This window comes from Triplophysa dalaica, chromosome 9 (assembly GCF_015846415.1).
Source record: "Triplophysa dalaica isolate WHDGS20190420 chromosome 9, ASM1584641v1, whole genome shotgun sequence".
NCBI classification, from domain to species: Eukaryota; Metazoa; Chordata; class Actinopteri; order Cypriniformes; family Nemacheilidae; genus Triplophysa; species Triplophysa dalaica.
This window is the reverse complement of record NC_079550.1, coordinates 19,426,629-19,448,377: the sequence shown is the minus strand read 5'-3', so window position 1 is coordinate 19,448,377 and position 21,749 is coordinate 19,426,629. Positions and strand designations below refer to the sequence as shown.

The 21,749-nt window shown below is 36.1% G+C and overlaps 3 protein-coding genes across 3 annotated transcripts; all 3 read left to right on the top strand.

The window, feature by feature from the left end:
* Positions 1-368: 368 nt before the first annotated feature.
* Positions 369-7,469, top strand: LOC130428196 (myelin-associated glycoprotein-like). The gene is made up of 9 exons (XM_056756053.1): positions 369-609; positions 4,757-5,113; positions 5,680-5,970; positions 6,054-6,305; positions 6,397-6,654; positions 6,741-6,825; positions 6,903-6,971; positions 7,083-7,140; positions 7,246-7,469. The coding sequence occupies exons 1-9, from the start codon at positions 369-371 to the stop codon at positions 7,306-7,308; spliced, it is 1,674 nt and encodes a 557-aa protein (XP_056612031.1). The 3' UTR covers positions 7,309-7,469.
* A 3,437-nt stretch (positions 7,470-10,906) lies between these two features.
* LOC130429058 (myelin-associated glycoprotein-like) lies at positions 10,907-18,040 on the top strand. Its single transcript, XM_056757424.1, has 10 exons — positions 10,907-10,938; positions 11,199-11,271; positions 14,160-14,522; positions 14,699-14,989; positions 15,246-15,494; positions 16,379-16,636; positions 16,723-16,807; positions 16,885-16,968; positions 17,141-17,213; positions 17,507-18,040. Exons 2-10 carry the CDS (start codon positions 11,223-11,225, stop codon positions 17,567-17,569), a joined length of 1,515 nt encoding a protein of 504 aa, XP_056613402.1. The 5' UTR covers positions 10,907-10,938; positions 11,199-11,222; the 3' UTR covers positions 17,570-18,040.
* A 1,713-nt stretch (positions 18,041-19,753) lies between these two features.
* On the top strand, positions 19,754-21,024 carry LOC130428924 (putative nuclease HARBI1). The gene is made up of 4 exons (XM_056757221.1): positions 19,754-19,832; positions 20,336-20,424; positions 20,522-20,633; positions 20,708-21,024. Exons 1-4 carry the CDS (start codon positions 19,793-19,795, stop codon positions 20,833-20,835), a joined length of 369 nt encoding a protein of 122 aa, XP_056613199.1. The 5' UTR covers positions 19,754-19,792; the 3' UTR covers positions 20,836-21,024.
* The last annotated feature ends 725 nt before the right edge of the window (positions 21,025-21,749 follow it).

The window sequence follows — 21,749 nt, the reverse complement described above, 5'->3', positions numbered from 1 at the left end:
GAACAGAATACATGCTTTATGTATGCATATATGATGCAATAAAAAATACAGAAACAAAACAACAATGGAATCTTAGAAACATTTTATTGTATTACATTAATTAATATCAACAATAGTGTAACTGGTGCAGTTAATATCACTAGGTAGGAAAACATTCATAGCAAAACAACAATTATGAATGAACTGGCTGAACATTCAACATGCCAACAGTCAACTGTCTTGAACAAATTCAAGAGATTCAAATTCCAAGCTGCTATTAAGAGCCATTAGCTCTGCTTGCAAGCAAGTATTCTACTTTGAATAAACTATACCAATTTAGACTCCCCTCCTGCCATTTCATATATTACAGTCTGTATGAATTCCCAGACATGTTCACACTGCTTCGGGTATTTACTGTCAAAGACAAAGAATGCCTTGAAGCTGACATCAATGGCCTGAAGCAATGCTACATGTTCCAGGGGTCGTCCAGCTATTATGACGAAGACCTGAAATGCACTATGATCTTTTCCCAGCGTCAGGATGTGGGGGTATGGTTTGCATGCCTTGTCCTCATGGAGGTACTCCACCATGTTTATTCCAGGCTAAAAAAGAAAGAATACAAGAGAGCAAGTGAGAGAGTGCGAGTGAGTAAGGACCAAATGTCTACCGACTACTATAGAAGAATTCAAATATAGACATTGTGAGGACCATTTTCCTGGTCCTCACTAGAGAAATGATTGTTTTATTATAAAGTCTAGTTAGCTTGACAATTTGGAAAAGATTCAGTGCATCTCTTATTCAAAACGTTGAACTGTATCATATGTTCTTAATTGACCTAAAAAGCCTTAAATCTACTGATGATCTATCATTACAATAAACATGATCAGAAAATCTGACTCTCCTATCTGGCCGATAGGCAGCCGAGTTGATGGTCAGATAGGTGGGCCGCAAATGCTTTGTAGATTTAGAAGACTTCTTTAGAGTCAACCTCATAGAGTCAGGTCCAAATGGGTTAAAATACAAAAGTGTCAACCTTCTGATAAATATGTTAATTTCTGCACCCAATACCTTTGTTGGTGCCTGTCTTAGAACAAATTACTACATCAGTGTGGTGTGGTACAGAGGTAATTAGCCTGTGGCACTGCTGAGATGTTCTAGAAGCACAGGATGCTTGTGTTGTAAGCTTGTAGAACGGCTATTTTCCGAATACTGTCAGGCTATATTTGATGCCTGTCCACAAAAGTATAGTAAAACAAACCTGGATATGCATGTGTGCTTGCACACATTCTTAAGCTTAGATATGTTGATAAATATAATGCATATTCCATAGCATTTTTTCAGAAAACGTGCCGCAAAATCAAGGATTTTTGCCCGCGACAATCACAAAAAACGAATGTTATTAGTTACACCGGTACTGCTGTGTTGACTCTGCTGTGAAAACTTTGACTTTTTTGTACCCAATTAGCAGTCGTAGCAGGCTGACAGATTTATTTAACTCTATTCCTATTCTGATATCACTCACTATTCTCAGAGCTCATGTTCGAGAAGGCTGTGAATTGTGCAAATACAGGTGTACAAATACATCTAAAGTAATTACCTTTTTACGTAGCTATAGTTCTGATTCTGATAATGATAGTGGCCAAAATGATGTGAAATTGCAATTTTTGGTCAAGCCCCCTAAGAAGCCAGGGAAAACCCTGCATTTACAAGATCTGCAGACAAGCATATATTACCTGGTGTTAATCCATCCAGGGGCAATGTCAGCTTCCCCTCCTGTCTTGCCAGGCACAGGATCTTCTCAGCATAAATGGGTAGCCAAGTTTCAAACAATTTTGATGCAGCATCCCCATGCAGGACAAGAAAGTCCTGTGCAATCTATACAATGGAAAACACATTTTTAAAACCAATTCAATGTGGCACAATAATAAAAGGTTATAAATAATGTTATTAATATTAATATCCTCAGAATTAATGTCTGAAAAGGGCTTGAGTAGCAATGTAGACTTGATATGCTGTGGATGGGAAAACAAATATTTCTTACCTTTAAATATGTCGACAAGGTCTGTCAGCTGCCACTCTGTCAAAGTGTTAATGACAAAGCTGTCCATTGATCTGAAACAAACACAAAAAGAGCTTAAGCAAAATACAATTGCTATTGTATTAACTATTCAGATTTCACTATGCAAAAGCAATGCAGACTAGCAGCAAAATGTAATCCAATGTGAATATAACAGCCATTTTATTTAGCATCACAAAATGTAGAGAAAACAATCTCTCCTTATACAATTCATAGGACAAATTGCATGCATGTAAATTGTCTATGTTTTTACTTCACAAGAATATTTGTACAGCAGTGGTTCCCAAACTTTTTATTATATATTTCTTAACCCCTCACTCAAGTGGCCCTTGTCGTTTGCCAGGCCGCCATTTTAAATAAGAATTTGTTCTTATCTATTGTCGGTCAAATTACGTTAACTACATTAACGTTACTTAAATAAATGCACATAAATGCATTAAGTCAGACATATCAGGTTATGTCACTGTTTTTACATACTTTAATCAGTCAAACACTGTGTTATGCCTTCACATGAAAAGCTTCAGTAAAATAGCACGCTAATTTATAGCCAGTAAAAATAATATACGGCACACGCCGTATGTTTTTGGAAGTAATCGTAAAGCTGTGTCTATCTTATATAAATGTGAAAACTAAATACTCTTTGAAGATACGAAGTATGTAATACTACTCTATAGGTACACAAGATTTATATGAGATTGACAGAAACCCCCTGTGTTACGCCCACTTTAAGGACTTTTGACCCACAAAACGGTTTCCGTTCTGTTAGGTTTTTTTTGTTAGTGTACTTCATACTTGAATCCAAGGTGAATTAAATGTCTCTATTAACTTCCTGTATGAGATCTGAACAGTGTGTGCAGTATGTGTAAATTGTATTTTAAACATAAGCTTTGCTAAGTATAAACTCACATTGGCTTTGTTATGGTTTTTTTCACACTGTATTTAAATGCAAGTTTATTAACAATTTGCTTCATGTACTAATTTGTTAAAGGTGCAATGTGGGAAAAAGAAGAAGAATCTATTGACAGAAATGCAGTATAAAAGACATACAGTTCCTTTTTTTGTCACTGTTTATCAAAAGCGCACATATAAAAGTAATGCACCTAAAAATCACATGATAGCCTAAAGAAACTGCCATTTGATAACAATAGTTGTTTTCTAATTTTTTTTCTTATTTTTTTTTTTTTTCATTTTTGGATAATGAACTTATATTATATATTATTAAATGAATCTTAATCAATGTATACGAGCGCTGTCTGTCACTTATGTGCAATTCGCAACCTCATCGCTAGATGCCACCAACATCTCCACATTGGTCCTTTAATGCATTATGATGAATTTTCAAGTTTTTAGTTGGGGCTAAAAGGGGCAGAGATGTGCTTTTCTGAGTGATCCTGGCAGACGAGAAGAAAAGGAGAGAAACCTTGAGCCCAGAACACCTTAGGCACACAACAAACCTGAAGATTTAAAACCAAATTTGTTTGATATTTCCACATATAATTGACTGCCTCTGATGGATTACTTATGACAGCCAATGAAAGGGAGGAAGATTCCCCAACCGGATATTGTACGCTTTTATATCTTAAACACGCCAGCCACACACATTACAAAAGTGGACTGTTAAGAAATAAAAATGCGTAAACTTTGAAAATCATCTATTGCAAAAAAATCACTTATTACACCTCAGCAGCTGCAAAGATTATACAATTATTCTATTCTTGTGTACAGGGGGGAAGCTATAGAGAGCAGCGTAAACAAATACAAGTACATTGAACACATACAGTTAATAGTTCAGAATAAACCTTTGAGACTGCAGGAAGTGATTCACAGTTTACCGAGATGAATATCACCCTTCACCAAAAAGGAAGTTCTTCAATATTTAGCTCGTCACATCATCTGCATGCCAACTTTGACCCATTGAAGGGCAGTGTGAGGTAAGCGACAAGACTGTTTAAATCCTTTAACACATTTTAAGATACTCTTGCTTAACTTATGCAGATGTTTTGTATCAGAAAAAGAAAAATTTAACAAATGTTTATAATGTTCAATGTTTTGTATGAAATTAAAATATTAATTGGTAGTGATTTGTGGATATACTAATTCTTTTAAAACTGTAAAAAAGATAAATCATGTAATGTTAATTCCAGATTATGAAATAATATGGAAGACCTTCAAACTTTTTACAAGTAATGAAGAAATCGTTTCAGGTACCTCATTTTGATGGAAACATGGTTTTCCAGATCTGCTTTGTCGCATTCATTCTCTGCCTCAGAGGTTGGTAAGATAAACATAGATTTTTTTCCCTTTATTCAAGTTTAACATCACCATTTTGTGTTACCCTGCTTGAGAATTGTTCTTAATTTCTGTTTTCTCATAATGCTGGTCACTGACCACTTTTTTTTGCTATAATAATCTCATTTTATGTAGACTCATAATCTCAAGTTAATGCAGAAACTAAAATAACAAAGTGAATCATCACTGAGACACAGGAATCACCGTCTATTCCAGTCATCTGTAGAAAATATTATGTGTACAAGTAATGACACAGACACATGTCTGGAAGAGATGCAACAGAATAAAAGAATACAGTGAATATTTTTAGCAAAAAAGCATTATGCAGTTTTGGGTAAGATCCCATGAGACCACACACTAATAAACTGTATACTTGATCTGCCAAATGCATGTATGTAAATTTCTTTACAGTATCATCTGCAAGTGATAACAGATGGATCGCCGAAATACCAAAGTCCATAGTGGGTCTGTCTGGCTCATGTGTGGTGATCCCCTGCAAGTTCAACTACCCATCAGATGGAAGGAAACACAGAGACTTTACAGGAATCTGGTTCAAAGATAAAGATATAATCTACCATAAAGAGACCTCCAAAATAATCAGCACATTCAAGGGTCGCACCAGTATTGGTGATCTGCGTCACAACAACTGCACTTTGAAAATCAGCTCTTTACAACACAGCGACTCAGGATCATACAAGTTTCGGATCGAGATAAAAGATTTCAACAAGAACACATTCTTGAAAAATCCAGTTTCTGTAACAGTGAAAGGTATGAGCTTTTGAGGATATAAATTACATAAAATGTTTAATCAAATAATTATAATCATGTTCAGATGAGTTGTGACATTGTACAGTGGTTGGAAAATGTGAGAGATTTTCATTTCAAATGAGCTTTTCTAGATTTCTTGTGGCCAGTCCACTCCATTTTATGTTATATTTTAGGATCAAACCTCAGAAGGGACAAAGTCATCTAACAGCAATATGTAAGACTGAAAGCAAGACACATGAAAACTGTGAATTGACGTTATCACAAATTATTTTTGAGGATTTCCTAAATACATTTGGGTCAAAGACGTTAAGATGTCCCTCTCAAAAGAAATTTACAAAGGGATTTTATGTCCTTAGAAATCTAATTAAATGTAAGAAAAATTAAAACTTTATGGTTTCAACCAAGTATTCGAAGTTTGAGAGAAATATTGTTAGTAGTTCACACAATTACACAAAAATTTTAGTAAAATTAGTAAATTCAGAAAATGGTTCTTTGAAATGGTCTTTTCTGTGGATGTCTTTCCCAAAGTTGTAGACATATTTTAAATGTCCAAACCAATTCTCCAGATTCACCAGACCTACCCACCATCTCTGTGGATAAGGAAGTGACATCACTGAAAGAAGTGACCGCTACCTGTGCTGTGTCACATTCCTGTCCGCCAGACCCACCGCGTCTCACCTGGAGCCACAAAGGCACAACCAAGAGTCCCTCACAGGCTCAAGAGGACGGCCAATGGAAGTTAACATCATCTCTGACTTTCACACCATCCAGAGAAGACCATAATAAACCACTCAACTGCTCTGCAGAGTTTACTCCAGCAAAAACAGTGTCCAACAACAAAAAGCTCAAAGTGAAATGCAAGTATAGAGTTTATACTGCTTGTACTCAGAAAGTTGGTAATTTACTAACCGATATTTTATCAACATTTCATTTCAACTAGATCCTCCATATACCGTGAATGTACAGAGTAAATCACAAGTGAAGGAGAATGAATCTGTTGAACTGAACTGCTCCGGTGAAAGTTACCCTCCTATTCACAGCTTCCAGTGGTTCGGTTCAACTGGATCTCTGCTGGAAAATAGATCCACATATAGATTTAATCATGTGACCCGTTATACTGAAGCCATTACCTGCACCGCCACTAACACAGAGGGAAAAAACAGTTCAGCACCTCATAAGTTTAATGTGTTGTGTAAGTATGCGGTATTATGCATGAAGGGCCTTATTTCATGCAGTTTATATAATACTATTATTATTGTTGTCTATCTATCGACGTGTCACAGATCCTCCTGAGATTAAAAACGGGTCTTCCTGTGAATCAGAGACTTTTATAGTCTGTGTTTGTATTGTGGACTCAAACCCTCCCAGTGAAGTCAAGTGGCTCGGTCCCTCGAGTACTTTCCCCAGCTCTGGTGTTGAACAAAATGGGTCTCTTACCATATTCACCCTTCAGGGATGGCTGGGATTCCCAGACACAGTCCATTGCTCTGCCAGTAACAGTGAAGGAAACTCTGTAATGACTCTGTCAGTGCCGCATCATGGTAAGACTTCATTCCCATGAGTGTTGTATCCCTTTAACGGTATTGATAAAAACAACTGTTTATTTTAAATCTCAAATTTTCAACAGGTTTATTTATATATCTTGCTGTTGCTTCAGCTGCTGTTGTATTTGTTTTAGTGGTCCTTTCAGCATGTTTAGCCAAGAGATGCTGGTGAGAATCTTTTTACCTTGTGCTGACTTATTGCCTTTCTGTAAACTGCTCTTTAAATTTGATCATTTGTTTTAAAGTGCGCGAAGAGTTAAACAACAGAATGACCAGAATAAAATGAAGACGATCCAAAAGTCTTACTCTGACAGGTATGTTGTTTGTTTGTTATTTTATCTTCATTCATTTTTAGGTGTGTGTATGTGCATAGATAAAGAAGCCTATACTTAGTAAATTTTTGTATTTATTTTTATAAAAATCAGGGGGAAACAGAAAAGCGATGACATTTACGGAAACTACCAAGATAACACGAATTATGCAGTATGTACTTTACATCAATCGATTTTTTACATTTTATCTGTAAATGCTTTGCTACTTTTTTTGTTAGCAGTGCACCCTTTAATTCAATTTGTTTTTGTTGATCAGTGCGATGAGATACGCCTGCCTTCTGTGCCTGATGAAGATGAAGCGGTCTACGCAAACACATAAATAATTTAGACCTAAGCATTATATCTTTATTCTTTAGTCTATGCAAATGTACATTTCTGATGTTTTTAATCTTACATTGTAATAGTAAAAAATAATGGCGATGATTAGTTAAAATCAATAATGTCAAGATATGCGACCTTTGAACGAACTAAACAACATTGGCCCCCACTGACTTACTCTGAATGAACAACATCAGGTGAATAAATTAATTTAGTGAATTCACTCAATGATATGCCATTCCATGGTATATTAAAGTGTATTACAGAGGTAAAGCAATACGTCATGCCATGTAAACCCTTGAAAAAGCAATCTCTGCTCTTTTTATTCCAATTCAGTAGATATAAAATAAAACACACAAATAACCAATTTCAGAGTGTATTGTTGTGTGTATTTGGTGGCAAAAAGGTATGCTCTCAAGTTCCTTAAATCTATATCTATATTCTAAAATAATATCAAGCTAATATTATTTTCTATTTGGTTTACTAACCCTCATACAAACTAGCTGATAAAAGTAGATTTTTATGCTTATTATTTTACTAAAGGGCTGTGATATATAAATTGTCCTAAAAGCATGTTTGATGTCTATAATGTGTAAGCAATGAACCCTAGTGGTCACTGGAGGAAAGATCTGGCTAGGCTGTTTCCTAAAGCTGCTGCAAACCTTTTGCTGACTTTAGTCACAAAGTAATTTTTGCAGTTACAATTGTGTTGTTCTGAAGTTTGATGAGTTAACTATTATTGTCAAATGTATATATAATATAAAATAATGTGTTGTAGTTTACTTATGACTTGAATGAGTATGGCTCACCAGTTTTGGGTATATACATCACTATTCTACACATCACTATGAACATCTTTAAAAGCCTTAATTCATCACAGATTGATATGGAAAAAAAGGGAGGTTAATACTACACTTAATCATTAACACATTGCTTGTGTTATGCTATTGAACATTTTAATATATTTTGACATTTTGTGTTCAGTAAAGGGACAACACAAGTTGAGTTAAAATTATCACAAAGTAACACATTTTGTGTGTTGATCCAGAAATAACAAGATTACGTTGATTTTAAAACAGTAGTTTGTATTTTAACTCCTCATCCCTACTGCCATAATAAGTAATAAAATATCACCTTCTCACCCTGAAATCTGGTCTCAATCTCAATGATTTAATCATTTTCCTAATCCAGTAAGTGTGGCCATTGTCTCTAAACTAAAAGGGTTTATGATTATTGAAGTTTTATCATTGATCAATCTAAGGATCCTTTGTGTTTTTTTTAATCCTGTTTCCTTTTAATCACCATCTAGTCAATAAACAGACCTTAAATCACTACTCCACTCACAAACTCAATATAAACTGGGGCACTCATTACTATTTCACTCAAAGTCCAACTGCAAAACCACAAGAAGCATTCATCCAAAGTCAACTCAGGTAAAGTCAGGTAAGGTCAGTGAATATTTAAGTTGTTTGTGTGGCCATGTTGAATATATCAGGCTTCAACCGAATACTGGATCTTGTTGTCCCAGAAAACAGAGAATTACAGCAATAATAATACTGTATTCCATAACACTATATTTCATAGCTGTGCGAAATATATAATATTCACATTTAGGGTTAATTCCTTCATTTGATCTACATCACAGTGTATCATGGGTAATGGAACATCAAGCCCTCTTATAGCCCAGGAACCAGGAAAAAGTATTTGGAGACAGGAAACGTTTTCAAAGTATGTCCCTGAGTCTAAAGTTCATTTGGAAGCCATTCTGAAAAACGAAAAGGACCGGATACTGTCAAAGAAGGATTATTGTGTAACAAAACTTAAACTTGGAGGAATTGCCAATGTTCCATATTGCCAACTAACATCAGAACTGGAACTAGAACATTCAAAGCTAACAAGACAGACCTGGGAAGTCATCAACCCTGGTTTTGTGGAGTATACTGACCCCTAGTGGCGGACACAGAGAACGTCAAATCTCTCCAGACAGTTCGATAAGTTGATGAAACTTCTTGTTTTCTGTCATTTCTTTAAAGCATCTTTGTTACTTGTCTAAAGCAAATATGCATTTGTTGTCTCTTAAAAACTTCCCTACAAGTGTTTATGACGTTTGAATATTTAATTGTTGCTCATTTTGATATTAAATATAATTTGAATATAATGTGAAATTAGTCTTCGTTGGTGATTCTTTAAATAAACATGAAACACAGATTTTTCATATAGAACCGAGTTCTCAGATTCATCTTAGATTTTTGCCATTATGAATAAATCTTCCTCTGTAAATAAATACTTAGTGATGACCACTAGGACCACACGGTGGCCAAATTTATACACCTTTGTTTTGAGTCTCATGTCCTCAAACCATATTTAAACAAAAGTGTTTTCTGGAAATCATGTGATCTTCTACTAGTTTGCAGGAATTGTTATGATTTTGCTTTTACTTTTCTGATCTTTGTTCTATCTTTTAAAACTCCATACACATGCATGACCAGAGTCAAATCTAAAGCACAGAATATCACAGAGATTTGCGCCCTTTGACAGAAATCAACCTATAGCAATCATCTAGTCTGACATTTCTCTAAAAAGGAAACATAGTTGACAGACGTCATTAAAGATACTTTGTGCACACAACAGCATAAACCCATATCAAGCGTTTTTTGTGACAACATCAATTTAATTTGTCTTGTCTTTTAATTCCTCTCTGTCTACTCTCCTTAGGAACATTTGCAAATGAGCAAAACACACGATAACACTTCCCTCTGTTATGCAACAAGAGTTTTTAACACATGCCACATACAGTTTAATGAGCGTGAACTGACTATACTTATTCGCTTCCTGTGATATCTAACAGTGTTGATTTGAGTTGACATTACACTTCAATATTATAAACATTAGCTTTACTCAACACGGACAATTGTTGTGAGTCAATAAAACGATCTCTGCTTGAAGCAATTATTTTTTATTGATATTATGTTTTATTATTATTTGTGCTACGCACATGAACAATGTGTTATGACTTTTCAGATTGATCCTGAGAATGAAAAGTTGCACAGCCATATTTTTTGCACAGTTAACCTCTACTTATTATCCTATAAGATTTGATTATATTATTATTATATTGATTATTAAACTTTTAAAAAATGAGGATGCCGTTAAGAGTTCAGTGTCTTCAAACAAAACATACACAGCAATATCAATGGATAGAGTACATTTTTAGGTAACACTTCCGTATAGGGGGCAATTCTCACTATTATAAGCGTGCCTATTAAAGGCATATTGGCTGTTTATTAGTACTTATAAAGCACATGTTCTGCATGACCATACTCTACATCCATAATCCTACCCAATAGCGAAACCTAACAACTACATTATTTACTATTAATAAGAAACAAATTAAGAGTTAATTTGGGGAAAAGTCATAGTTAATGGTTTGTTACCAGCGAGAATTGCCCCTTATACTGAAGTGTGACCCATTTTGAAAAGAAAACAATATATTTTCAAGGGCAGTCTGGAGGAAGTGATTTTTTTATTCTGAAACGAACATAAAGCAGCTTCAAAAAGGAAGTTCTTCAGTATTCAACTCACCAAGTCTACTAAATATCAACACAGCCAGTGTTTAAAGCCACACATAAGGGTAAGTGACAGATTATTTATGCTTCTTTAGACTATTGGGGACTGTTTAATACAAGAAGTTTATACTTTAACTTTGCTCCACAAAATTAAAATGTTCAATGTTTTTATATTAAAAATAAAATTGACTGATTATTTGTGTAATCTGAATGTATTAGGATGTTAAACTGTTTTTAAAAAAACATGTACTATAAGGTCAAGTTTTTATATAAAACATGCAGACAGCCTAGTTTGAAGTAAAAAAATAAAAACATATATTTCCAGGTTGGCCTATCTGTTAAAGAAAAGATGGTGGTTTTCCAGTTCTGTTTATTTGCATGTTTTCTCTACCTCAGAGGTTAGTAAAATAAAAGATATTTATCACTTGGTCAAGATACATACTGTAAAGCTTTACTTTGCATGTGCATTATTTATTAGCCCTGTTTTACATTTACATTTAGGCATTTGGCAGACGCTTTTATCCAAAGACATTGCTTTATCCTATACATTTTACATAGTTATTTGCAATCCCCTGGGATCGAATCCACAACCTTGCGTTGTTAACACAATGCTCTTACCACTGAGCTACAGGAAAGCTCAGTGGAAAGAGACTTTATGTGAAAACTTTATGTTTTCACATAAAGTCGCTCCTATTCAGTAGAGATATTTTCATTTATTTTCGATTGTTTAGTCAAAGTCTTGTCAATTGATTTTATGCAGAACTTAAAATAGCACAGTGGATTGTTACTGAGACACATGCATCATCATCCAGTTTGAGTTGTCTGATGAACAGAAACTGCAGTATTATGTGTATTGACCAATACTTTTTGGAGAAGGAAATTACAAGTAAAGGCCTTTTGACCCAAGAAAATTGGACGTTTCTCAATTCTAAGAACGCAAAAAACAGACTTGTGTTCTTGTGGAGACGGGTCATGGCGAAGCAGCTTTGGAAGAAAGAACTTGGATGGACACGCCGCAGTGAATTCTGAGACGTCAAGCAGATTTTGTAGACACGCAAGGCCGCATACGATTTTTATATTGATGCTTAATTAACAACAACAAAAACATGAGACAAATACGAAAAATAACAATAATAACAAAAACATAGTATAAAAGAGAAAAAGATAATGAAAACAATATACACAGAGCTATTCAGATTAAAAAACAACATTGTATATATATAACATAAATAAATATTAATAATAGGTCTAAAGAAAATTGAAATTCAAGGCTTTACAATAGTCCACCGTTATCTAAGCTTTAGTGTTCCTCGCACCCTTCAATGTTTCAAAATATATACATTTTGAGAACGCATCCGGGTACTTTCATTAGTTCTCGGTTCTTATGTTCTTGAGTATTGGAACCAGACTTTGACGGTTAATGATGACGTAGAGAGAGAACACAAGACCGCCGAAGAACGCATTTTGAGAAACGGCCATAACTAAAAGATCTCTGAGAAATAGGAACTCATTTGTGGAATAAAACGGTTAGTGGTGATGGTGATTTTCAGTGGCGTATACCAGAAACCACTTAAGATTAGTAGCGGATTGAGTCACTTTCCAATGTCCCACATAATCAAATTGGGACTTTTCTTTTATGTCAATAGAAACAAAGATAATGTTTACACACAATGCACAAATTAGCATGATATGTACAGTATATATAATGCGTAAAGTGTCAACATTGTCCAAATTCCAAATATAGGAAATCAACTTGGTACTAATGTTGCCTTCATCGAATATTTTACAATTGACACTTCAACCCGGAAGTAACATCTGGATTTATTAACATTTAAAGTATTTAGTAGCATTGATATATCTGCTAAAATTAAAGAGCACCTTTTCTGGCATTGGGCATTCTTAGAGCTACCATAACATATGCAGTTTCTGCTAATCTCATATTAATCTTGAGTACCTATAGAGTAGGATTGCATACTTTGTATCTTCAAAGAGTAATTGGTATTCAGTATTTTGATACAGCTGTAAAATTACGTCCTCTTTGATAATCGTACAGGTGGTCATATTTTTCCGGAAACAATCGTACAGCTGTATCTACCTTTATAAATGTGATTGAACTAATTAAGATGTGTGAGATGTGCGAGGGAAGGAGTAAAATCAGGAGCACACAATACATCATTGCATTATCCCTGCCCACCTGTTGATTCACTATAAATTTGTGTTGTGAACATCATGCATATACACGCCAATTGCAAACAAAACCCTGACATATAATTTAGGTTCACTTACCGAATGCGGATCATGTTCGGCATCTTTTAGCACTGGGACTGCTACATATATCAGTTTCAAACGATCTGCAAATCCGGCATTATAACATCCAACCTTAAATTCCCTGAACAAACACCTGAACTTCTCTATCGCAAGAGTGACGGGCCGCAAGCCCACAGTGCAGCCAGTCTTGATGGTAAGCGGTCTGACTCGTCGGTTGGTGCGTGTGTAACCGGAACGAACCACACCTACACCAGGCGGGCTTCGAACCAGGTCGGTTCGGCATGGGAGTCGGGCGCTTTAGCGAGGAGGCTAAAGACCACAGTCTCTAGCATCTGTCGCTAGAGAGTGCTTGAGGTCGGGAAGTGAGGTTTACATACTGCAAAGCGCTACACTAGCTTGTCTCCGTTACACGTGGGTGGGCTCTTTCTTTTGCCTTTTCTGGTAGAATTGCCCAATAAAAGGAATAGGATCGCTGTTTTTCCCTAAAAAAGTTTCCGAAACAAGTTGGAGTGCTAGTGGAGTGTAGCAAGTTTAACATGTGACAAGTTTAACCATGTGAAGCATGAGAAGCCAACACGTTCAACAGTGTAAAGAAGTCAGAATGAATGAAACACTGGTGCATCCCCACTTTAACAATTCGTAAAGTCACTAGCATGTGGTTTAAAAAGCTTGTGATTGGCAAACACGGTAGGCGATAGTTAGTACCAATCAGGTCATAAATAAGCTTTTGATATGATAAGCTTCTTTGTAATGTTGTTTGTTATTTTACATAATCAAGTTATTGTCCTTTGTGTGAAAGAGCACTCTGCCAAATCACAACAAATCTGATCTCCCATCATTTTTTGTCAAGTGTGTCCCAGGCCTTGGATGTAGCAATGATTGCCAAAAGAAAAAGTGAACTGTTCATTAAGAAAATCTTCAATTGTGATGGTGCACTCTTATAAATTAACCACTGAAAATGGGACATGTGATGCAAAAATACATTAGTTGGTTACTGAGCAAAATTATCTATTTTCAGCATATTCTGCAAGTGATGATAATTGGGATGCCACAGTACCAAAGTCAGTAGTGGGTCTGTCTGGCTCATGTGTGGTGATCCCCTGTACGTACAACTATCCATCAAATGGAAAGACATACACAGACTTTACAGGAATCTGGTACAAAGGTGACTCTGATATAATCTACCATAAAGACACTTCCAAAATCATCAGCAAATTCAAGAATCGCACCAGCCTTATTGGTTCCTTGAATCAGAAAAACTGCACTTTGAAAATTAGCTCTTTACAACACGATGACCAAGGACAATACATGTTCCGGATTGAGATTAAAGATCTGGACATGTACTCATACCAACGAAGAAATGTTTCTATAACTGTGAAAGGTATGAGACTGATGATATTTTGATGCTATTGGAAAATGAAATGTTCAAGCTGTTAGTTCTTTAATGTATTTTCAAAGCAACAGTGTAATCACAACCACATTCAGATTATAATGGAATATCTGTTTTAACTGTAAATATGTGAACAATATTTTTAAGTGTCCAAATCAATTCACCAGATTCACCCGAGCTTCCCAGCATCTCTGTGGAAGGGGAAGTGACATCACAGAAGGAAGTGACCGCTACCTGTGTTGTGTCACATTCCTGTCCGTCTGACCCGCCGCGTCTCACCTGGAGCCACAAAGGCAAAACCACAAGTGACTCACAACCACAAGTGGACGGCCAATTGAAGTTAATATCATATCTGACTTTCACACCATCCAGAGAAGACCATAATAAACCTCTCAGCTGCTCTGCAGTATTTCCTCCGTCAAAAACAGTGTCCAACAACAAAAAGCTCAAATTTAAATGTAAGCATAATAATATAATTTTCTTTCATCATGAAGGTTTGTTTTCTGTTTACAAATAATTCAATAAGAGACTTATTGATCACTGATTGCAGAGACAGGGTCACTTATTTTAAGGATGTGTAGAACTAGGCAGTTCATATTTAAATGCCAAAAAGCATGAATTGATTATATAGAAACATATATAACATTTACATTTATGCATTTGGCACGTTTGTCCATGACACTCAGTAAATTGACTTTTTCTCGTTTTTCTCAGATCGTCCATTTAATGTGAATGTACGGAGTTCACCGGTGAAGGAAAATGAGTCTATCGGACTGACCTGCTTCACTGATAGTAATCCTCCTGCTCATAGCTTCCAGTGGTTCGGCTCAACAGGATCTCCGTTGGCAAATGGAAGCACCTATAGAATGAATCATGTGACCCGTTATACTGAAGCCATTTCCTGCACCGCCACCAACACAGAGGGAAAAAACAGTTCAGGTCCTCAGAGGATTAATGTCTTGTGTAAGTACAGGGTATTGTGTATTTCTGATTTTACTGGGTTGATGTTTTTCTATTGAAAAGACTGGATGGAACAAAATGTTTATCTGTTTTATTATACAATTAGCTTGCTTGTATACAGATGCTGGAAAAGGTAAATTTGCATTCTAGACAACACCTAATTGAGTTAAATATGACTGTGCTAGTAAGAGACGTTTTCAACATAACTATATGAAAACAATTACTTCAGATAACAATTGAAAACACACAAGCATTTAAAAAGCCTCAAAGTTGATAGAGACATGGACTGCATCTGAAATTTGCCTACTTCCAAACTATATAGTAGGCGAAAATGAGTATGAGACAGGAATAGTACAGTATCTCCGAAACCAAGGTGTGCACAAAACAGTAGGCGACAAATACCCGGATGGTCTATCACTTTTGCCGCGATTTGTGAGTGTGGATCGCATGGACACTTATCTATCCCATGTCTCAGAATGCGATTTTGGACGAAGAGATGGACTTAAAGCCATCAAGATCAGATTTGATCTACTGAGGGTTTCCGTTTTATTGTACACTGCTAACTAATGTGCATCAACATTATATTTCAAATAGATCCTCCATATAATGTGAATGTACGGAGTTCACCGGTGAAGGAGAATGAATCTGTCGAACTGAACTGCTCCAGTGATAGTAATCCTCCTGCTCACAACTTCCAGTGGTTCGGCTCAACTGGATCTCTGGCCGCTCCTATAGTCTGAATTATGTGACCCGTTATACTAAAGCCATTTCCTGCACCGCCACCAACACAGAGGAAAAAATGGTTCCGGTCTTCAGAGGATCAAAGTGTTGTGTAATAGACACCTAGTTGAATCAAGTATATCAATTTTGTAATCTGTCTTTCACAGATCCTCCTGAGATTAAAAGTGGGTCTTCCTGTGTATCAGAGACTTTTATAGTCTGTGTCTGTATTGTGGACTCAAGCCCTCCCAGTGAAGTCAAGTGGCTCGGTCCCTCGAGTACTTTCCCCAGCTCTGGTGTTGAACAAAATGGGTCTCTTACCATATTCACCCTTCAGGGATGGCTGGGATTCCCTGAAACAGTCAATTGCTCTGCCAGTAACAGTGAAGGAAACTCTGTCATGACTCTGTCAGTGCCGCATAATGGTAAGACTTCATATGCTCATCTGTTGATGTCATCTTAAACATTACCATTGATGGAGATTAACTTTTTTTCATCTCTTTTTTTACAGGTTTAATAATATATCTGGTTGTTACTTCTGTTGTTGTTGTTGTTATTGTAGTGGTCATTTCAGCGTGTGTAGCCAAGAGACACTGGTAAGAATCTCTCTTTCTCTTGCTCTGTCAAATTCTATCTTTGATGTTTCTAAATCCCTTCACTGTTTGTCATGAAGTGGACGAAGACCTGCACAAAGTGTACTGGATGTGAAGAATGACCACAATGAACTGAAGACAACCCCAAAGTCAGACACATCCAGGTATGTTGGTACAAGTGATATGTGCACATACTGTACACACATTTCTGATATATATATTACTTATATCTTTATAAAGGTGTGTGTAGACTACATACTATGTATTTGATGACAGTCCAAGTATCAGCCCTATTTTAATGAATTGTTTGTATCTATTTGTTTTGGTAAAAATCAGCCAAGAACAACAAAACGTTGACTTATACACAAATTATGAAGAAATAGACCAACCTGTTTATAAGAATTTTGAGGTAAGTATGACTTTAGATCAGATAAAATGCAAAAGTTCAATAAGCATTCTGTTTCTGACTAGTGCAACACGTTTACTCATACTTATTTGTGGTTTCGCACATCACTAAACTACGATGTGTAAAATAGTTTGTTGCAAGAACTGACAAAAACAACACATGCGATACTAAATCTATAAACTAAATGTTTGACTCTGACTGAATGTTCTTAACACTTCATATTTAAGAGGGGTTGTTTAAACTGTTTTAAAAAATCTGATGTATAAAATATGTGACACTTCTTCCTTGTTGATCAGTGTGATGATGGAAACCCGTCATGTGAGCAAGATGAAGATGAAGCGATCTACGCTAACACCTAAAATAAACAAGCGTTATAACTCTTATATAGATCATATTCAAATGACCGTTTTGATGGCATTATAGTTTAATTTTACTGGTCTATCTAGCAGAAAAAAAGATATATAATGCTTGCTAAGTAATATTGCAATAATTTATTCATATTGTCCTAAAAGCATGTTTGATGTCTATAATGTGTAAACAAGGCCCCCTTGTGGTCACTGGAGGAAAGGTTTGGCAAGGCTGTGACCTAAAGCTGCTGCAAACCTTTGGATGCCTTTAGTCACAACGTAATTTCTGCAGTTACAATTGTGTTGTTCTGAAGTTTGATGAGTTAACTATTATTGTCAAATGTATATATATTATAAAAGAATGTGTTGTAGTTTACTTATGACTTGAATGAGTATGGCTCACCAGTTTGGGGTATATACATTACTATTCTAAACATCACTGTGAACATTTTCAAAAACTTTAATTCATCACAGATTGATCTGGAAAAAAAGGGAGGTTAATACTACACTTAATCATTAACACATTGCTTGCGTTATGCTATTGAACATTTTAACATATTATGATAATTGTGTTCAGTAAAAATAAGGGACAACACAAGTTGAGTTAAAAGTATCACAAAATAACACATTTTGTGTGTTGTCCAAGAAGTAGCAAGATTATGTTGTTTTTAACACAGTAGTTTGTATTTCAATTCCTCGTCCCTACTGCACTAATAAGTAATAAAATATCACCTTCTCACCCTGAAATCTGGTCTCAATCTCAATGATTTAATCATTTGCATCCAGTAATTGTGGCCGTTGTCTCTAAACCAAAAATATATAATTAGTGATGTCAATCTAAGGATCCTTTGTGTTTTATAATCCTGTTTTCTTTAAAAAGATAATCACAATCTAGTCAATAAACAGGCCTTAAATCACTACACCACTCACAAACTCAATATAAACTGAGTCACTAATAAATATTTCACTCAAAGTCCAAAACCACAAGAAGCATTCATCCAAAGTCAACTCAGGTAAAGTCAGTTAAGATCAGTGAATATTTATGTTGGTTATCTGGCCATGTTGAATATATCAGGCATCAACCAGTTACCAGATTTCTATTGATGTAAAAGTCTGTATCCTGGGACAACACGATCCAGCATTCCATAGCTGGGTGAAATATTAAATATAAAAAAATGTTTGTGTTGTCCCAGAAAACAGAGAATTACAGCAATAATAATACTGAATTTCATAATACTGTATTTCGTAGCTGGGAGATATATATAATATTCACATTTAAGGTATATTCCTTCATTTGATCTACATCACAGTGTATCATGGGTAATGGAACATCAAGCCCTCTTATAGCCCAGGAACCAGGAAAAGTAATTTGGAAAAGGAAACTTTTCAAAGTATGTCCCTGAGTCTAAAGTTCATTTGGAAGCCATTCTGCAAAAATAAAAGGACCGGATACTGTCAAAGAAGGATTATTGTGGAACAAAACTTAAGCTTGGAGGAAGCAGTCACGTTCCATATTGCCAACTAACATCAGAACTGGAACTAGAACATTCAAAGCTAACAAGACAGACCTGGGAAGTCATCAACCCTGGTTTTGTGGAGTATACTGACCCCTAGTGGCGGACACAGAGAACGTCAAATCTCTCCAGATAGTTCAATAAATTGATGAAACTTCTTGTTTGCTGTCATTTCTGTAAAGCATGTTTGTTACTTTACTAAAGAAGATATGCATTTGTTGTCTCTTAAAAACTTCCCTACAAGTGATTATGACGTTAGAATATTTAATTGTTGGTCATCTTGATATTGAATATAATGGGAAATTAGTCTTTGTTGATGATTCTTTAAATACATATGAAACCCAGATTAACACACGATAACACATTCCGTTGCTATGCAACAAGAGTTTTTAGCACATGCCACATACAGTTTAATGACCGTGAACTGACTTCCTGTTGTCAGGGTTTCGTCTTTCCTGTTTCGGGCTTCATGCCTTGTGGACGGGACCGTGACAGTACCATGGGCCCGTTCTTCGTACGTCGCTAACTCGGTTAGCTGGATTTGATTGTTGACGATTTGGCATGATCTTGGATTGTTTGGTTCTTCGAAGCTCATCCTGGACTTGCTGTCATAGCAACAGGTCCGTAAGCTTGAACCTGCTAGCGAGCAGGCTTACTTCATGTAAACAGGATTAGATCACGGCTTTATAAGCGGAGGTGATATGGGAAGTCTTTCGCAGACATGTCTTGTCCGTTTTTACGTCAGGAATGCGTTGCTGAAGGTACCAGAATAATTCAAAGAGCTTTTCGAATTAATCGCTTTTTGCGAGATCGACAGGATCCTTTAGCGCAGCGCGATAATCTACTGATTGAGAGATATCGTTTTTCTCGGGAGGGTGTAATATACATTATCAACTTGTTGGAGCCACACGTTAAATGTTCGACTCGTCGCAGTCGGGGTTTAACAACTGCACAGTTTGAATAGCTTTGCGATTCTTTGCGAGTGGCACTTTCCTTTACACTATTGGAGATGCAGAATACCTGGGTAAAAATGCTGTATGTCGTGCCACTCGCAAAGTTTATCTGTCACTCAAACAGTTTTTAGGGGGCTTTGTGGTATTTCCATGCCACTTAAGACCACAGGCTGTGAAGCAGATTTTTTTTTTGCCATTGCAGGTACATTATAATTGTTAATGAAGATCATGGAATCATGATCATGCCAAAAAGTAGCCTAGGACTTACAGTATTTGTTCCTCAGGCTTCCCTAATGTTATTTGTGCCATAGACTGCACACAGGTCCCCATCAAGGCCCCACCTGGCCCAAATGAAGGGGATTTTTTGAACAGAAAGGGATTTCACAGTGTAAATGTGCAAGTAAATTACTATAACAATTATTCATATTCCAGATAAGCAATAAATAAATAAAAGTAACGTAATCAAAAAGTATGCAGACTGATTTCAAATATTTTAGATGGTGTGCGACTCCATGTTCCACATCACAAATGTGGAAGCCACATGGCCTGGTTCTGTGGGTGACTCCAAGATTTTCAGAGAGTCACATTTATGCACATTATTTGAACGTGGTAAGGAAAAATTATTTAAAACTCACTGTATTACATAATTTTATTCTGAGCCTATCAAAACTGCATTTTCCCAGGTGCTGACGATGGGATCCTGTTTGGCGACAGGGGCTATGCCTTCAGGCAGGCAGTACTTCATGACACCATTCCCTGGACCACAAACCCGTTACAATGCAGCTCTAGCCAGGACAAGGCCACGCATTGAAATGACCTTTGGCCAACTAAAGGAAGATTTCAGTGTCTTAAGGGTCTGAGGGTTGCACCTGGAGAGGACCCCTGTGGTGGAGGTGCAGCCTGATGATGACCTCCAGCCAGTGCACTTGGACCAATAGTGGCAGAGCTGCACGGGACAGAATTGTGGAACACGATTTTATGAATTCTTTTTTTTTACACATAAACTTTCATTAAATGAATAATAGAAGACAACATGCTTAGTTCATGGAGTTTTATTTCAATGATTGTTTCTCAAGAAAAGCCAGTGATGGTCATCTTTTGCCTGCAATAAGATATATAGTTATCCAAGGGCAGCAATAGTGCTCTTTGTGAAAAATAGGGTTTAAGCAATTACTCTGAAGTTTCTTTTGAAGCAACTCAATCTCTAGTGCCAGTTTTTTCTTCTTTAAGGTGTCAAGTTCAATTTCTCCCCTTAATTTTTGTTTTTTTAAGAGCAAAATACTCAATTTTATGTTGAAGATTCTGTTTATATAGGGTACTGATATCCCCCTGTGCCATTAAAAAAAAAAAAAAAAAAACTCAACAAGCCTCATGCAACAGAAAAAGGAAAAGTAGACTGCCGACCTCTGTATATTTTTGTGCTGTAGGCCTGTCTGTAGGCGTTTCCTCCTCCTATATTGCAGTCAGAAATAATGTGTCCACACCTATAAATTAAATAAAGTTATTTGTGCACTTACAAGTAATTCCTCCAAAGGACAGTCATCTGAGAGGGTTTCTTCACTGTCCTGTGCAAAAGAAAAATGGGTTTTACAAAGTGTTGCACTTTCCTTCCTTTTGATGTAAAGTTATAAATGTCCACTTACTGCACATATTTCAGACACCACTTTCTTGGGAACAGATAAAAGTGTTGGTTTATTATGTAAAACTACACAAAAGAGGAGAACT

What these genes read in the sequence shown, in the direction of transcription:
- LOC130428196 (XM_056756053.1), top strand. Translation starts at nt 369, where the DNA reads ATGTTCACACTGCTTCGGGTATTTACTGTCAAAGACAAAGAATGCCTT. An exon ending in CAAAAAGCTCAAAGTGAAAT is followed by an intron (nt 5,971 to 6,053) that starts GCAAGTATAGAG and finishes CATTTCAACTAG; the next exon opens with ATCCTCCATATACCGTGAAT. An exon ending in AAGATAACACGAATTATGCA is followed by an intron (nt 7,141 to 7,245) that starts GTATGTACTTTA and finishes TTTGTTGATCAG; the next exon opens with TGCGATGAGATACGCCTGCC.
- LOC130429058 (XM_056757424.1), top strand. Translation starts at nt 11,223, where the DNA reads ATGGTGGTTTTCCAGTTCTGTTTATTTGCATGTTTTCTCTACCTCAGA. An exon ending in TGTTTCTATAACTGTGAAAG is followed by an intron (nt 14,523 to 14,698) that starts GTATGAGACTGA and finishes TCAATTCACCAG; the next exon opens with ATTCACCCGAGCTTCCCAGC. An exon ending in CAAAAAGCTCAAATTTAAAT is followed by an intron (nt 14,990 to 15,245) that starts GTAAGCATAATA and finishes CGTTTTTCTCAG; the next exon opens with ATCGTCCATTTAATGTGAAT.
- LOC130428924 (XM_056757221.1), top strand. Translation starts at nt 19,793, where the DNA reads ATGTCTTGTCCGTTTTTACGTCAGGAATGCGTTGCTGAAG. An exon ending in TCAGGAATGCGTTGCTGAAG is followed by an intron (nt 19,833 to 20,335) that starts GTACCAGAATAA and finishes TTTGTGCCATAG; the next exon opens with ACTGCACACAGGTCCCCATC. An exon ending in TTCACAGTGTAAATGTGCAA is followed by an intron (nt 20,425 to 20,521) that starts GTAAATTACTAT and finishes CAAATATTTTAG; the next exon opens with ATGGTGTGCGACTCCATGTT.